The sequence below is a fragment of the Filicampus tigris genome, chromosome 11, assembly GCF_054856515.1.
Source record: "Filicampus tigris isolate MCC_2025a chromosome 11, RoL_Ftig_1.0, whole genome shotgun sequence".
Taxonomy (NCBI): Eukaryota; Metazoa; Chordata; class Actinopteri; order Syngnathiformes; family Syngnathidae; genus Filicampus; species Filicampus tigris.
Genome location: NC_141227.1, coordinates 23,548,834 through 23,566,518, shown reverse-complemented (window position 1 = coordinate 23,566,518; position 17,685 = coordinate 23,548,834). Strand labels below are relative to the sequence as shown.

At 42.8% G+C, this 17,685-nt stretch overlaps 1 protein-coding gene across 3 annotated transcripts in view; it reads right to left on the bottom strand.

Annotated features, from left to right (window-relative positions):
• Positions 1-17,685, bottom strand: part of plcb1 (phospholipase C beta 1) — a 20,280-nt gene extending 2,595 nt beyond the window's left edge. Inside the window, exons 1-31 of one of the 3 annotated variants that reach the window (XM_086046026.1) lie at positions 17,286-17,682; positions 14,695-14,772; positions 14,178-14,246; positions 13,426-13,566; positions 13,281-13,360; positions 12,567-12,620; positions 11,643-11,718; positions 10,946-11,046; positions 9,938-10,101; positions 9,405-9,551; positions 9,053-9,210; positions 8,848-8,930; positions 8,623-8,707; positions 8,374-8,548; positions 7,741-7,796; positions 7,282-7,378; positions 7,078-7,162; positions 6,441-6,565; positions 5,726-5,880; positions 5,481-5,648; positions 4,689-4,788; positions 4,492-4,596; positions 3,974-4,086; positions 3,229-3,379; positions 2,833-2,886; positions 2,428-2,605; positions 2,229-2,358; positions 1,326-1,402; positions 1,067-1,156; positions 895-952; positions 712-798 (exon numbers count right to left, since the gene is read on the bottom strand). In XM_086046026.1, the coding sequence (XP_085902152.1) occupies positions 712-798; positions 895-952; positions 1,067-1,156; positions 1,326-1,402; positions 2,229-2,358; positions 2,428-2,605; positions 2,833-2,886; positions 3,229-3,379; positions 3,974-4,086; positions 4,492-4,596; positions 4,689-4,788; positions 5,481-5,648; positions 5,726-5,880; positions 6,441-6,565; positions 7,078-7,162; positions 7,282-7,378; positions 7,741-7,796; positions 8,374-8,548; positions 8,623-8,707; positions 8,848-8,930; positions 9,053-9,210; positions 9,405-9,551; positions 9,938-10,101; positions 10,946-11,046; positions 11,643-11,718; positions 12,567-12,620; positions 13,281-13,360; positions 13,426-13,566; positions 14,178-14,246; positions 14,695-14,772; positions 17,286-17,384 (3,339 nt within the window). In that variant the 5' untranslated portion in view covers positions 17,385-17,682. Of the gene's footprint in view, positions 1-711; positions 799-894; positions 953-1,066; positions 1,157-1,325; positions 1,403-2,228; positions 2,606-2,832; positions 2,887-3,228; positions 3,380-3,973; positions 4,087-4,491; positions 4,597-4,688; positions 4,789-5,480; positions 5,649-5,725; positions 5,881-6,440; positions 6,566-7,077; positions 7,163-7,281; positions 7,379-7,740; positions 7,797-8,373; positions 8,549-8,622; positions 8,708-8,847; positions 8,931-9,052; positions 9,211-9,404; positions 9,552-9,937; positions 10,102-10,945; positions 11,047-11,642; positions 11,719-12,566; positions 12,621-13,280; positions 13,361-13,425; positions 13,567-14,177; positions 14,247-14,694; positions 14,773-17,285 lie in introns of all 3 variants that reach the window. The other 2 variants (XM_086046025.1, XM_086046024.1) reach the window with 2 other exon arrangements.

Sequence of the window (17,685 nt, the reverse complement as noted above, 5' to 3'; positions counted from 1 at the left end):
CATGTGTATAATTTCTCAAATATTTTTTCAAATAGTTGTTGTAATTTGTCTAATATTTTAGTTTTTCAGATAATTTGTGTTTTATGAAATAATTGCACTGGTCAACATTAAATTTTAAAGAGAAATGTCTTTGTCTGGCCCTCAAGGTATTTCAGCAATTTTTTTTTTTTTCAAGCTGATCACATCATTGAGACATTTTTCATTTCTTTTGTTTTGAAGTTTGACTTATGAAAGCTTGTACAACATGGATTTTACCATGATGTGGAATTTATAGATATGATGTCATGTTTCACAAAAAAAAGAAAAAAAATGTTGCTGAATCAAACTCTTAATTTATAAATATTACTGAATATATTACTACAGTAAATATTCTATTATTGTTATTATAGTATTATTGTTATCAAATTCAGAATCAGTGCAAAAGTGCAATTTTTGTGACTAATGTTTTTGTATTTGTAGATTTTTTTTTTTCTTTTAATATTTTGAGCAGCACTGCTTTGGCTGTCATTACAGTATATTGCATCCCCAATGTTTTGACTCATGCAACTTTTATGAACAAATCCCTGAGACAAAAGATCATTTTGCTCTTTATAATCATGATATGAAACTTTCATACTGACAATTGTTCTAGTTTTAAGAGCTGCGCGCCTGTGTTTTAACGGCCACTCGATTTTAGAACTGCAGCTTTTTAGGTGCGCGTGTGCGCTCTACCTTGGGTTTCTGCTCGTCTATCTCGTGCAGCAGATGATTGTGTTGCTCCACCAGCTGCTCGTGCCGCTTGGCCTGGGTCTCCTCCAGCTGCAAGCACAAAAACGCACACGCACACGCAGACGAGTTAGTTGGCTAGTGTGGAGGGACCAAAACACGCGCGACTTGACTTCGGCCTGCGCTCACCCGTTTGATGTTCTGCACCACTTCATTGACGTACGACTTATTGATCTCCATCTTCTCTCTGGGACGCACGCGCACACAGACAGACGCGAGATGAAAGCTTTTCAAAGAAATGAATCAAGCGAGGACTGGAATGCTGATGGCATAATGAGTCAGCATTCATGAGAAATCCTACTCTTCTGCTAGATGTTTCTCTTTGGTCTTTGCCAAGTTGATTTTCTCGGTTCTTCTTCGGTCCATTTGCCTCTTCAGCTCCTTCTTCTCCCTGAGTCGGCGGCAAAAACACGGTTGTCAATATGATCCGCTGCAACAATGACATGTAAGGGAAAAGTCACCTGAGTGAAAGGATGGTTACCGGCGGTGGCGATGAAAAACAACCCAGCACAATCTGACGCGACCCAACACAAGAGCCCATTTGGAGCTGTCACACTTACTTGCTGCAAACGTCTTTGAGCTTCTTCATCTGCGTGCTGTGACTCTCCTCAGCCAGGCTGCTAAGTCGCTCGTTCAGCTGGAGGGGCAATAAAAGTTCACAATCTGAGCATGAAATGTGCTGTAGAAATAAAATTGTATTGTATTACATTTCGAAACATTGTTGCCCATAATAAATGATAGATTTTTACGCTGTCAAATCAGTACAAAAAAGGAAAAATAATATTATAAATAATTTCCTTTTTTTTTTTTAAGAAAAATGTAGCCATTTGCAAGCAAAAATAAAAGGTAAAAAAAAAGTTCTTTCAAAGTAAAATAAATAAATTAAAGTACCAAAAGGCCTTTTGATAAAGGCTTTTATAAGTAAAATGAACATTCCATGCCACTTTATAAAAGCCAAATAAAAGAAGCCAATAACATTTAAGATAAAAAAAAACGTGGCCTTTCGATAAAAGTAAATGCTTATTAAAAACAGAAACAACAGCCATCTAATAAAAGTAAAATGTAAAATAAAAAACAGCCATTTCATAAAAAGTGGAAAAATACATTTTATAAAAATGTCAAGTAAAAAATGTCTCTTAAAACATAAAAAAAGGAAAGTTTAAAAACGGTTAAAAAAAGTAATACAAAAAATAAAAACATTCATTTCACAAGTGAAAAAAGATTTTAGGTAAAACAAAGGAAAATATAATAGTTTATAAAATAAGTTTAAAAAAAAAAAAAAGCAGAAGTTCAGTTTGGTTCTCAAACCAAAAAAGGTTGGAGGTGACACCGTTCCCTTCCAGCCCTGTAGGTGGCCCTCATGCTCGTTATCAAGCGAAGTCCGCCATCTTGGCTCTTGCTAAAGCCCAAACTCTTGGCCGCGGGCCCCTCGGTCGGAGAAGCGCGAGCGGACGTGGGCTCACCGTCTTGACGTGCTCCCTCTGCAGATACTTTTGGCTGTAGTACTGCTCCTGCCTGAGCGCCACGAGCTGCTCGTGCTGCTCATCCCGCAGCGAGCGGAGACGCTCGTCGGGCTCCTCGGACGACGGGCTCCTGAGCAAAGGCGTGCGCCATTCAGTGACGGAGCGAGCGCCCTGGATTTTGTGAGGGCAAAATTCCCACCTGCTCTTGCTGCACTGTCTGGCCGTCTTCTTGTACTTGTTGTTGATGTCTCGCAGGAGCTCCGAGGTCTTCTTCTGGTGTCTCCTCACCAGCTCCTTCAGCTCCTTGAACTGACGCCGCTGCTCCTTCTGGTACAGTTTGGACTGCTGCAGGCTGGCCAGCGTGCACACGGGCACGTCTGCCGACAGCACAGCACAGCGCGATTGAACGATCACACCGGGGGCGGGCAAAGTGTGGCCCCGGGGGCCCGCACAAGGACGGCCCTCTCCATTCTTTACCCGATGCGAACCAAATCGACACCCTTTGTGGTTTTGTCAACATGTTTGGTTGTTGGCTAGCTTCACCTTAAATGTGTGAAGCCCACATGAATGCGCCGGAGGCCAAAAAGAGGATGCATGGACTGACCTATCAAAACACTTAACACCAAATCTTCAGTCTTTGCTGGCGGCTTGGCCGTATCTAAAAGTAAACACGAGACAAGAAACATTTAAGGACGTCAAATAATGACGTCATGAAACGTGTTACAAGCCAGGTCGGTGGTCGGCAAAGCGCTCACAAAGCGTGTACGCAACATTTCACATTTTTTCTTTTGTTCAGTAATTGTCAAGTCATTTAATTAAATCAATTATAAAGGACATTTCAAAAATGAAATGCGAGATATCAAAATGAACTATTTCATACATACACATCTAATTGTAAACTATATATATATACATACATACACACATACATGTTTGCATCGATTTATCCATGTTCCAAACCAAATGTGTCCCTTCAGTACAAAAGTCTGCACACCCTCACCTGTTGTAGCTGCTTGCTGATTGGCCGCAGAGGGTTTGGGCGCCGCGGCGACGGGAGCGTGGCCCGTGGGCCCGGGGGCCGGGCTGAGTCCGTTCTCCACCAACGCCGACTTGGGATCGTTTTTACGCTCGGCGCAGCTGTCCGCTTCGTCCTGGAAAAAGCACAGGCATTTTCCATCAAGGTCAAAATCAATATGACTTTAAAAAGTTGTTTGGATCTAAGACAGGAGGTAAACTGGGCTTGGAGCCTTCCAAAAAGAGACACAATGTACAACGAACTCGTATTTACTCATATACAGCGGATGCACAACGTTTACAAACCCCTGTCGAATGGCTTCTTTTTGTGATGTGAAAAAAACAAACAAAACAAAAAAACCATCAGAATTATATTATGAATAGTTCAAAATAGGAATCAGAGTTAGCAAAAAAAATGATGAAAGAATCAATTAAAATACACACATTTTACCCCCAAAATCAGGTTTAAGTTTTTAATGGATTTGCCTCCAAGTGACTTGGAAACGATGGCATTCACTTTTTAAAACATTTTTTGTTTTTAAATATTCCTAAGAGGGGTCAGAAAAGTAGCAAAGTAGTCAACAGGGACTCTGCTTTTGAAAACTCGATCTTTGCGCACAGCCATGGTGATATACGAGAGGCAACGAAAGAGCTTTCTTTCTTTCTTTCTTTCTTTCTTTCATTCTTTCTTTCATTCTTTCTTTCTTTCTTTCTTCCTTCTCCTTTCTGACCTCGGTCTGCGCGTCCTCGTCTCCGTCCTCCAGCGTGAGAGCGGCCAGCTGCTTGGAACGCTGCTCCAGCAGGTTGACGTAACGAATCGGGTTGGACAGAGCTTCGATCACGTCTGGAAGGCAACACAAAGACAGGCCGCGAGGGGATGCGCGTTTTACGCTTAGCAGGTGACTAACGCTTGGGGCGCTTCAAGTGGCAAATGAGAGACACTCTCGTCAAAAAGGCAAAAGCACCAAGCCATATTTTCTGTATCCCCCCCCCCCACACACACACACAATTTAAAACAGTTCAGTGAGTTGAAGTCACAGATGTCTTAATAATGTCTTTGTTTCCTTCTGCTTTTCTTATGTCCTGTTTTTTGGATGATTCTGTGTTAGACTTCTGGCTCATGTTTTTGAAAGAGATGCCGATGTTATTTTATCATTTATATTAATCGTGTCATGTGTTAGCTTAAAACTAGGAAAGCACATGCTCATGTGCACAAAAAAAACCCCAAAGTCTTTGGCCTCATGCGCACCTGCAAAAGTGTCTGGGACGTAGTCTTTGACTTCCATGTAGACAAAGACGGCGGGCAGAATAAGAGACTGGTTCTTCTCGTTCCTCAGGCCGATATAACGATACCCTGGAAAGAAAACATGTCCCGGTAGACACTCAGAGCAGCAGCGTCTCCTGGACATCTGCACATGAGAGTCGACGTAGCGGAAAGGCAGGTACCGGGTCGTATGGCAGACACGGGAATTATGCGATGGCCGATGAACTTCCCTCCTTCCTCAAAGGCGGCGATTCTCAGCGAGGCCAGAGTAGGAAGAATCACCTGGCGGAGACATTGGGAAGGACGTGAAACGGGACAATTTAGAGCCCCATTCCATGATTCCACCATTCTGACCAAAGTCAGCATTGATATGTACAAAAAAATGTTTATTCACCCCCCCAAAAAATCTCTAGAAGCCATGGCAGAAAAAACACAAAGTCTGCCATTTTGGTCATTTCTCAGGGGCTTAAATAAAAATCAACTTGTCTGAAACATTTGTGAAAATTCAGGTAGGCACCTCTATCATTGGTAGACCCACAAAAAAGTCTCTAGAGGCCATGCTTGAAAAGACACAGGAAGTCTGCCATTTTGGTTAAAAGTGGCCATTTTATGGTGATTTTGGAAACTTCCAGGAGCTCCTAAAAAAACAACAACAAAACCCCTAGAAAATTCAGTTTCTAAAGTTAGTTTTACGTACTGTAGCATCATGAACTTTTGGTAGGTAATGTCTACCAGTAGCAGACCCACAAAAAAAAAAGTCTCAAGAAGCCATGCCAAAAAAGTGACGGCATGTCTGCCATGTGATCATTTCAAAGGTTTTATTTCTTAAACTTAGACAGGTGCATAAAAGGCTCAAGAAGCCATGGCAGAAAGACACGGAAGTCTGCCATTTTGCTTTAGATGTAAAAAATAAAATAAAAAGAATAATTGTTCTGTGTGTCGCGGGCTTTAGACTGCAACGGACGGTTCCCCACCTTCTTGAAGACGACAGGTTCCTCATCCCACACCGGGTTGACAGCGTTGTTGTTCTGCGAGGTTTTGGTCTTCAGAGCTTTCCTCCTGGTGTCGACAGGAAGCCCGAACATCTCCACTTCCACGTAGACGCCAACCCTGCGCTCGGTGAGGAACTGACCCGAGATCACCTGAAAAGCCCAGGGTGAAAACTAGTCGACGCGACTGCTCGTCTCAAAGGAGGCGAAGACGCTTCCTACTAGCGGACCTTCACGGAGAGCGTGTTGGCTACGATGCCGTCCACCGTGTTCTCCGTGAAAGGGTCAAAGTGTTTGTCCGGCCGCCGCATGAACTCAGGCTTCAGCCTGTAGCCGCTGCGGCCGTTGTACTCGAACATGAAGAGGTTCAACTGCATGGACAGATCTGCAACGACAGCAACAACAACAAAAAAATCGGGTTAGCCTCAGACCGCTCCCGTTTTTACGGGTGGGGGCATTCAGCCCCCGAAGCCTTTGTGCCATGAAATTGGGGAGGCGCACCTATCGTGAGTGGACCCACAAAAAAGTCTTTTTCGAAGTGTCCTTCGAAAACAAACTGGTCCTACGCATTTTGGAAAATTCAGCCCCCGAAAGCTGTTTGACTTTGCAAACGTGAAATTTGGGAGGCAGGTCTATCATGAGTAGATACTAAAATAAAAAAAAAGTCAGCAGAAGCCATGCCAGAAAAGAGACATTTTGATTTGAAGCAGGGCTTATTTTGGCCATTTCCTGGGGTTCTTCACAAAGGAACGATTCCTAGAATGATTTGACAATCCCGCCACTGAAGCCAGCGAGTTTGCCTTAGCAACAGGAGATTCGGTAGACATGTCTATCGTAAGCAGATACACACAAAAGTCGTAAGAAAGCCATGTCCAAAAAGACAAAGGAAGTCTGACGTTTTAGTTTGGAGCAGCCGGTTTAGGGTCATTTTGGACTATTCCTCACCGATGGTTTGATAATTGAGAGCTACCAGTTGACAACCGGCGTTCCAGAAGAGCTGCGGCATGAAGTTGGACGAGTCCACTCTGGTTCCTTTGGGGTAAATCCGACTCAGCTGGGATTTATTGTATCTGGGTGATTCCTGCTTAGGAAGTAGCGGGATCAGATTGCACAATTTCTAGCGTGTTGTCGCGAAGCTTGAAGAAGAAACGAATACACTCACTGGCGACATCATTAGGTACGCAATCTAATGAGATCCAAATATGAAAATTGTGTCGACAAAGATGATCGCGCTTCATTTTTTCCCTGCCAGGAGGCACTCGTTACCGTGCTTGTACAACATAATATGAACAGCTGTTCCTAATAATATGGCCCTCTCATGCACCTCAAGTAGAATGTCAATCCAAATGCATCAGAATTTTCAATGCGGCTCCTGTAGTGGCTCTGATTCGACAGTGCGGGTGTACCTAATATGATGTCCTCCGGCTCGGCATACTCGGCTTACATATTCACACCATCGATCAAACGCGTTCCAGCGGCGCAAGTTCTCAGCGAATGCTCTTTTTCAAAAGGCTTCATATCTAAAGAGAAAGAAGCGGTCGGGATGTGAGCAGTCGCCCGTGGCAACCGTTGCTAAGGATACTCCACAAACTCCACCGGTGACTTGGTGAGGTGCTCCAGAGCTTTGGTCTCCACAAATGACGACATGTGGTAACAGCGGGCCGCCTCTACACACACACACACACACACACGCAATAACAGCACGCACACACATTTCTCCCTCATTAAAGACGATGAGGCATCCACCGCAGCAAACATCCACTTGTCTTCCGATGGTCTGGCTTACTCTTGGAGGCCTCAAAGGAGTTGAACTTGGTGGGCTGCACGTAGTTGACCAGCGTGGACATCTCCTCCGTAGCCACCGCCTCGCGCTCCGCGGAGCCCTGGATAAAAAAAACACAACAACGTTTTTTCCAGTCACAAGCCGTGGCTTGCTTGATTTTTTTTTCTCCCCTTTTTGTTGTGAGTTGCAACAATGAATTGAAAACTAATCGATTCACAAATGAATCCACAACTATTTTGAGAACTGATTATCTGGTTAGACATGACATGACATGAAAATGTTTCCACATCCTTGGAATTTCCATTTTTTTTTTTTTTTTAAAGTGGCGCTTTTGTGGGGTTCTGGGACGTATTACCGTAATTGATTTCAGTGGGGCCAATTGATTTGAACTTGGTGACGGAACAAATGAAACTCATCCTGTAAGTCAAGTTTAGCACTGTGACATGTCACGTCACTACTGACCTTTTTACCGTCATCGTCGTCGTCATCGTCATCTTCCTCACTTTCGGCCTCCATCTCTGCCAGAAAGACAAAAAGTTATTTTCGCTCACTCGGCCTGAAGCACCTGCTTGAACAGCCGCCCAACACCTAAGGGCGTCTTTGGAATCAACCCTCTAAAACAGGGCTCTCAAACTCCGCTGTGTTGCTGCAGGAAGTAGTTGGAAAACGTGTAGGAAAGCGGCCCTCGAGGACCGGAGTTTAAGACCCCTGCTCAAAAAGCGGAAGTTCTCCCACAAATTCAACACCCAAAAAAGAATTCTGTGTTGTATGAGAGGCAACAGGTGGCTACGCAGGTTAGCTGTACCTGACGCCAGCAAGTGGAAAAAACATTTCATAGTTTTGTCACTTAACATGGCTGGCATAGAAAGTTGAACAAATCTACTTTATTTGTATCGAATCAACACTTTTCTGACGAAAAAGCAGCACATGATAGTTTTTATTTACTTATTGGAAGCAATGACATTAAAAATAACGGTAAAATAACATGTCTTTTTTTGATCGTGAAATGAAAAATGAAAAAAAAAAAAAAGAGATTGAATGACTGTTTTACGACGTGGACTTTGGGCTCGGGCCTCCTCATGTTGCTGGTCATACCTGTGGTGTTGTTGCTTGGTGACACGGGCTCAGGGTCCTGATTGGCCGGCTGCTCCGTCAGCCTCTTGACATCGCCGCCGCCGCCGCCGGCGGAGGCTTTGTGAGATTTCTTGTTCTTGATAAGAATTTTGCCCATCAGCTCCTGAGGACTGGGCAGCGGCATGCCCGACTCCAGCTGGAATAAAATCATGAAGAAGCCTTTATCTTTTTTTTCCCCCATTTTTCGTTGCGTGAGCGAGAACCTCTTACCGGGTATTTGTCCAGTGGGTCGATCAGTAACGCCTCCCCGAAGATCGATTGACAATATTCCGCCATTTTAGCCTGCTGCTTCAAACTGCTCAAAAGACATTGAAATATATCAGGAGGTCAAAATGAACATTCAAGTAGGAGAAAATGTGTAAAAAATGAAAATCGGATTTATTGCGAATCATGATGACAAAGCAGTTGAATCATTTCATTACGAAAGTAACTCACGAGTCGACGTGATTCTCGAAAGACAAAATGACTGGGAAAGGTGATGTCTTGAAGGCGCACTCGGCGATGGCCTCAATTACCTCCTGGTGAAAAAAACAAACAAACGCGTGTTAAAAAAAATACGGGCCATTGTTTTTGGGCGATAACGTTGGCGAGGCTTCCAATTCCTTCGTGGTTTTCAAAGTGTGTGTTTGTTCGTGTTGACCTTGAAGGAGATCTCTGAGGTCATGGTGAATCCGTGCGTGATGACGGGCTCCTCCTCGGCCGTGCGACCTTTCCACACGTCCAGCTCCACGCAGCGACATCCGGCCAGCAGCACCTGTCGGTACATCTCCACCGACGAGCTCCCTGCCAGCTGGCCCGCTAGAAACATGTACCCCCCCCCCAACCCCCCCCCAAAAAAAAAAAAAAAAGAGAAAAATCCCCCCCCCCCCCAAAAAAAAGAAAAAAAATCACAGACATTCTATAGTGTAGTTCACTAAAAATCCATTCACTTACTGTACAGTACTGGACAGGGAGGCATTCCCAACGCGGCGTGAGTGTGCGCGCGTGCCTACCCGTCAGGTACGTGTTGTGCGAGGAGTTGACAAAGTAGTGCGACAGCGGGAAGCTCATGTCTTCAGACTGGTCCAGTTTGTCCGGAGGGATGACGCCGTTTTCGTCACTCGACAGGTAACTGCAGAAGGCCTGCAAGGAGATCAGCCCTAGCAAACGCACGCACGCACGTGAATACACACATTGTACAAACGCAACTTCTCTTCCACAATCTGCTCATCATTACAATTTCCATTCCGTCATCCATCCATCCATCCGCCAGGCCACTCACTATTCATTGTCATCAATTCATCCATCCTTCCATTCATTCTCCATTTTGTTCTTTTCTTCATCTAATGTTTCCTTTCTTCCTTCCATCCACGTATTCAGCCCACATTATTGATCCTTCCTGTCAACCATTCATTTTTCTAGTCATCATCCATCCATCCACGCCACATTAATGAGCTTACCTGTGATCCATCCATCCATCCATCCATCCATCCATCCATTTGTTGACAATTTCTTTTTCTTGCTGGTGGGTGCGTTTTGTTCTCACCCTGCTCCAGCAGCGTCTTGTCGCTCAGGTGCCTTTCGAGGAGCGTCTGGGTCTGAGCGGGCCTGAGGGGCGGGTAGAGGATCTCGTTGAGTCTGGGGTCCCGCTGCTTGTTGTTGATGAAATCCGTCATCTGATCCACTGACACGGTCCCGTCATCACCTCCCCTACGAGGGGAACACGACTTGAGCTTCGTCATGTCGAAAAAACGGCTTTCATTCCTTTTTCTTGGACACGGCACACTTGTTGCTAGGCAGAATTCCTGGAGTTCAATCATCGATCAAGCGCGAAGGAAAATGGATGCGGTAGCGGTCCTAGCTTGAACGGCACCCAGTGCGAAAAAAATCTCACATATTCCTAATGGGGTGTTTTGCGTATAAAAAGTGAGGTGCTGTGAATACCTTCCAGGTGCACTTTAAGTACATAAGATTTCTTTTTTGTTTTGTCTTGTTTTTAATTGCAAAACATGTTTTGAAACAAGTTTGGTAAAAATAAATAATAATAAAAATCACCTTGTTTTGGTGGTTTGCTGTGTGTAAAATGTCGATTTTTTTTTTTTTTCGCTTTTGGAAAAAGGCTACAGCAAACAATGTGGACAATGTGAATGAGTGAGTCTGGATGGACTTGATGCACATGGGATTTCTTAGTTACTTATTTTCAACACATTTACTCAAAAATGTCAAAACACCAACATAGTCCTGTGGGGGTTTTTTTTCTGTCGAATTTTGAGGAAAAAATGATTTCATGCATTGTGGAATAAGGGTGTAAAATAAAATGTGGGAAAAGCAAAGCACTGTGACTACTTTGCGGATGCACTGAAAGTATTCAGAGGCTTTCATTTTTTGAATTTTCCCTTGAAAACAAGGAACTCATTCCATTTTGGAATAAAGCCGCCGCGCATCAAAGTGAGTCTTGTGCGTGTTTCCGACAAGTAGGACAAGCACTCATCTGCGTGCGCCCTCACCGCGCTGCTCCCTCAAAGAAGGAAAACGAATGGCGAGGCGCACTCACTGCACTTTAAAGATGTTGGCCAGCTCCGGACGAGGACAAAGGTGCTCCAGGAAGCTCTTGTACACCTCCGGAGTGAAGTCCTCCAGCTTGATTGCGTCGCCCTGTTGAGCGCATGCAAGAAGAACATCAAACGTGCTGGAGTATTCGCGCAATCGTTCCTTCAAATAAGTTGACGACCCGGATAGATTGAAGCTCATCCGTCCCCTTAGTGCAGCATGAGTCACCGCACAAGCGGCGCGTCGGATGAATGCCGTCAGATAGACAAAGGCGAGAGCATGCAGAGGACACGGAGCTCAGCAAATCAATGGCTAATGTTTGATGTTTGCAATATTCACAATGCGTCCAAGGGATCAGAATGTCAAAAGGAGCCAAAGAAAACGCGATCGGATGCGACCAAATAAAAGTGGCTTTGAAACAATGCCGATGGATTTTGCAGTATTTCAAATTGGACAATATTTCACTGAGTTATGTGCTTTTATAGGTTCACACAAATACTTGTCTGATTTGAAAAAAAAACAAACAGTAGTCATCAAAATGTACAGTATGTTTTGCTCAATTATAGGTGAGCCAATAAGCGCGCCAATAAGCGTCGCGTATATGCCGTGGCCACGTCAAGCCCTTTGAGACTTTCCTGTGATTAAGGCCTATATGAATAAACTTGACTTGACTTGACAAGCAGAAAAACAATTTGACAGACCCGCCCGTATGGAAGTCGGCAATTCTCCAACGCGCTCTCCACTCGCTTCCTGTCTGATGAAAACAAGCGAACGATACTGAAAGAAAAAAAAAAAAAAAAGGGGGGGGAATAAATCATGTTACTATCTCCTCACAGCACAGAATGACTTGAAATTCTGTAACCGTCCCAACATGTCCTTGAGTGGACTGCAGACGAGTCCTGGACTGGATGGATGACACGGATTACTTGGCCGCGGTCCATTTCCGAATGGCTTTCGAGAATTGTCCCACATTTAAACAAGATGCAATTCACTCGGAATCGGAATTCTGCTCCTCATCACGATTACTCAGCCCCTTTCACTGACAGAGGGGAAAAATGACCACATTTGCAACCCATTCCTTTTTTTTTTTTCACCCAGTGTATTGTCTAAATTTCGCTAAGTTATAGGGGCCAAAAGAAGACCCTGTGAGAAAGGTGGTCATTTTGAAAGGTCCGTGAACCTTTTTCGAGTGCTGAATGTATCTGATTGGACCCTTTGACTTGCAACTAAAACTTCCTAGTGCTTCTGCTACTCCTCTGAAGAGCGGATATTTGACCCACAATTTTGCACTGGTCAAATTCCTTGAACAGGCAGCGCGAAAGGGGGTAAAAGTCCCCATCCGGCTCCCCAAAACCTCTGCGTCTTTCCTTCATCCTGGCGTCACATGCGCCGCCGCCGGCCCATTAGCAGGTCAGCGCCGAATTAAGCACCTTGCCGGATCCTGTCCCTGTTTTTGCTTTCCCAAGTGCACGTGGAATTGAGTTTATTTTGGGAAGCAGGGGACGGGAAAGTGCAAAGTTATGAAGTTTGTGCACGTCCCTGCAGAAGATTGGCTCGGCTGGCTGGCGTGTGGCCTCAAGACTGACAGCAGATTGTTGCTCGGCTAAGGAAAAGGCCCGACTCACTTCTTGACGGGAATTCTGCCCTCCGCGTTGGGCTGAAGAGTCAACTTCACGTACCTGCCGAAAAACAAAATCAGATGGTTTTTTTTTATTTATTTTTTTTTTATGCGCAGTTACAGCATTCTGACGGAATCTATTGGGAGAGTTTTGGGAGAGGAAAGAAAACCAAGACAGAATAGAGAGAATAGAGAGACTAAAGGCAAAAATTGGGGGAGGAAATCAAGAGAAAAGGGAACAAATGGGAATTTCAATGAAAGAAAAATTGCATAAAAATAAATAAAAAACAGGGAAAGAATTGACAAAAAACTATGAAAAGGATCATGTAAAAAATATTGACAATGATGAAAAAAACACGAAAATGTGAAAAAAAAAAATAAAGAAAAATTAGAAGAATAAAGTAAAAAATGACAAATGAAAAAAGGACTAAAATAAAAAAATGAAAAAGAATTGGAGGAAAAAAGGGTGAGGGTATTCGGGGAAATGGGGGAAAAAAAATCTGGAAATAAAAAAAAAAAACGAGAAAATAAATGGGAAAGTTACAAAACTTATAAGAATAACTTCAAAGCGGTAAAAGGAAGAAAACATGTGACACTGGAAAAATGCATCAGAACAAAGAATCGAAAATTCAAAAAGAGAAAAATTGGTCGATGAAAACTCTGGAACAAAAAGAATTTGTACACTGTGCGTGCGTGCGTGTGTGTGTGCGCGTTGGCTTACGCTTTGAGGAGGCTGTGGTCTCTGTTGAGGTTGTGGCTCAGCAGGTTGGAAGACAGACAAAAGAGCTCCTCACACCACACCTGCCAGGACCAGAACCGTCATCACCATCACATCATCATCATCATCATCATCATCATCATGGTACCTTGGCCTCATCCTCCTGAGAGGCGATGAAGATGATCTGGCTGACATTGACGATGTCGGAGGCCGTCACCACGGTGACCATGCGGTTCTCCAGCCGGCCCACTAGGTTGCCCACGTCCAGCAGCTCCCGCAGCTTGGCCTCCTAACGGCCAGCAGGGTACAGCTTTGTTTAGGTTTTCATCTTTACAATGGGACCCTTTCGCAAGAAATAACACTAAACAAGGAAGTATAACATAAAGGACAAATTGAAAAACAGAAATGACAAAGAAAAAAACTAGGCTGAAGTGAAAAATGTGGGAAAGATGATGGGTGGAAAAACCCCAAACCATTATGAATTAAAAAAAGAAAAATGGAACAAAAGAAGAAATATGATGATAGAATAAAGACAAGAACGTGATCAAATGATCAAATCATTTTGGGAGTATGGCTGTAACATAAATTGTAGAAAAAGTGGTCTTGTGAATACTGTGAGTGTGTCCGGAAAGTATTCACGAGGCTTCATTTTGAGCCCACAAATGAACTCAATCCATTTTAGAATATGGTTGTGACAGAACACAACGCACTCTATGTACTGTACATACAGCCGTAGTGCTTTTAGAATACACAATGAGCACCTCAGCATGCAAATAATTCCCGATGTGCTTTTTTTCCTTGCATGAGGAAGCAGCAAAATTGCGTTTCTAAGGCGACGCGCAAGACAGAGGTGAAGGAGGTGAAGAGGAGGCGGAAAAAAGGTGAAGAGGCTGCCGTTACCTTCGTAGTTTTGGTGCTTCTACCCGTCCGGACATCTTTGACATGGGTCAAATCCAACAACTCGGTCTCCTGGAAGACGTGAAGACGCACACACACACACTGATAGACTTAATCCCGCTTCCTGCAGAGGCGCTAAACTGCGTGTGCGTGTTGGCAATCAATGATAATGGCCACATACTGAGCATCCCTAGGATGTGCACATGTGTTCACTTCCTATTTATGTAAAGCATGCATACTGTTATTTTCATCTCTAAATTGTGATTCAATTGCATTCAAATGATGATATAAGCTTCAATTGTGTGTATGGACAACAAAAAGACATCCTGCTGACTACAACCAAACCTATGGTAGAGTCAAAAGTCACTTTTCAGGTGCGTGACTGAGTAGAACTTAAAATGAATATTTCAAAACACGATATCTCATCCATGCAGTCCATGAATGTTGTGTCAGAAATCTTGTGTGTCCAAAATAAAATGCATAATTGCGATATCCCTCACGAGTATGTGCGCTTGTGCACCTTGTTTTGGTCGGTCCAGTAGAGATAAAGCCCGTGAGGATCCACAAAGAGAGTAACAGGAGTTACGGTGGAAAGATCCTGCGGAAAAACATGTGAAAAGTCAAAAGAAAACACATGCAAACAAGTCATTTGAAAGCGGTTTTATGGAAAGGACAAAGTATCTAGGATAGATCCTTGGGGTCACACGGAATTCATTTGAGCTCAAAACAGACCTGTGTGGTCAATTAACAAATAAAATATCAAATGGTAAATAAATATGGGGATCTTCACTTATCAACACAAGGGTTTGTTTTTAGAACATACACAAAATAGAAATCCTGGAATACAGTTTTTGAGAAGACTAAATGAGCTAAAAAATAATAACATACAAATAGGGGATATTTTCAATAACCTCATTAATGTCAAGTTTATATTAAGAGCATACGTAAAATGAATAGGAAAAAAATACATAGTTTGAGAAGAGTAAATGAGATACATTACAAACACAGCTGTAGTCTTCAAATAAAACAAAAACATCGCCAGTCAAAAATGAATATGGAAAAAATCATCAACTACTTGAGTTCATTTTTCGAACCTACATAAAGTTAAAAAAAAAATTTTTCAATTAAAAAAAAAAAAAAAAAAATATATATATATATATATATATATATATATATATATATATATATATATATATATATATATTATATATATATTATATATATATATATATACATCGACAACCTCGCCGCTATTCTCCCAATTGATCAGAGCACCTGCCATGGAGTCACCATTTTAATTCCAATGTTTATTGAATATGATTTGCCAATGTTTGTGCTTGACTCATTCCGAGTGGCTTTACAGGCCAACGACTGGAAAGTAGAACTCGAAACGCTGAGGATGGCTAACTAGATCCCTGTCAAGTGTCGCCATGGCAACCGACTCTCTTTTAAAACAACCATCACAGAGAAAAAGCTCAACTGTAAGACAAAAATAATAAAAATGAATACAAAAACACTTGTGTGCACACTCGCACACTCACACACTCACACACTCACTCACTCACTCGTGTCATATTATGCATCAGGTCTGTTTAGGTCCAGGAAGACATGCCAGTTACCATAGCAACCGCGCAGCCACACGTTCCCATTGTGAGGGCACTTAAACATACCAAAACACGCGCACACATACGCACGCACGCACACACACACACACACACACACACACCCCCACCCACACGCGCACACATACGCACGCACGCACACACACACACACACACACACACACACACACACACACACACACACACACACACACACGTTGCTGGCATGCAATCAACAGGTGCTTTCAGCCAAAAGATAATCAATACATAAATCTTTTCATAAATACGTAGTGCCTTGATGCGGTCATTCTCAAACACTATGGGAAATTCTACGTGGAGTTTCAGTTAATTGGTTGGGTAATTGAGTGATGGCAGAAGGCGAAATGAACCTGTGCATTCACCTGTTGCCAGTCATGCAACAGAGTAACACCAAAGTGTTCAAATAAACAAAACTCAAGCCTGTTGGATTTTTTTTTAATGAACAAAAAAAGAAAAAAAAAACCTGGACAGATTTCGCACTAAATACCAAAATAATAATAATAAAAAAAAAACATAGTGTACAATAAATAAATGGGGGAAAATATAGTTTCTAAGAATAATGAGCTAAAAACACAAAAATGCACCAAAAAAAAAAAAAATCATAATTAAGAAATACATCATAGAATCAAGTAATAGTTTCTGGGATGAATAAATCATCTTAAAACTACATACTTATTTGTCAGTTAATCAAAAAAGAAAAACTAAAAAATTGATTACTAAAAAAGCCACAAAAAAATTAAAAAAACATTTTTAGGACTCCATTTTTTTTCCAGAACTTACATAAAATTAGAAAAAATATAATTTTCACGAAGAGTAAATGAGTTCAAAATAGCACTGCGTTTTTCCAATTAAAAAATAATTGAGAAATGAATTTTCATTTACATGACTACATTTTCAGAATATGCATAAAATAAATAGGGAAAAATGGTTCTGAGGATAGAAATAAGATAGGGGGGTGCAAGTTTAACAAAAAAAATATAAAAATAAATCACAGACAGTCGTTTGAAAGAGTAATGAGTTTAAAGCAACTGTATTTTTTCAATCCATGAAATTTTTTTGAACAAAAAGTTCATTTTAGAATGGAGATAAAATGAATTTTAAAAAATGCTTTTAAGAACAGTAATGAGCTAAAACATTTGTCTACATTTGTCAATTAATAAGACAAATACGCAAACTAAATACTGAAAAATTCAAAAATCAGGCCCAGATCTCATAATGTGTCTTGCAATTTCTGAGTAGATCTTTTCTTTTGGATTGATCATATGGCGTGAGATTTTTCTATCGCCAAATATGTGCCTTGGCTCAATAGGGACAGTGGGAAACATTGCTCGTTACATGATTGTGTTTCATAAGTGGATTCCTCACTCACGCTTATGAGACACTACTTGTGTTTCATCATCTGATTCCCAATCTCAACTAAGTCCACAAAGAAGCATTCTTGGCAATCGCTGCACTTTTGCAGCCGTCTTACCTCGTCCCATTTGATGAAGTTGCTGCCGTTCCTCAGGGTCGGGGACACGGCGGGAGGCTGGAGTTTTAAGGCGTGGACCCCGGGCTGGGCGCTGGCCATGGCTCCACACGCACGTGAGTGAGAGGGGGCGGGTGGGGGGCGGAGGGTTTCGGGGTGCTCCGAGCGTGTCAAACTCGCGTCAACAGGCGGAGACGCCGGGCTGCTGCGTCCTCCTCCTCTTCCTCAGCATCATCGTCTTCTTGTGCTGCCGCTGCCGCTGCTGCCGCTGCTGCCGCTGCTACTATGTGTGGTCCACCCCCGCCCCGTGTGCTGCAACAGACAGGCTAAAGCAGATGCCTTTATGGGAGACGACAACACACGTGCGTGTGTGCGCGCGCGCGCGCTCAGCCTCCACAAATTG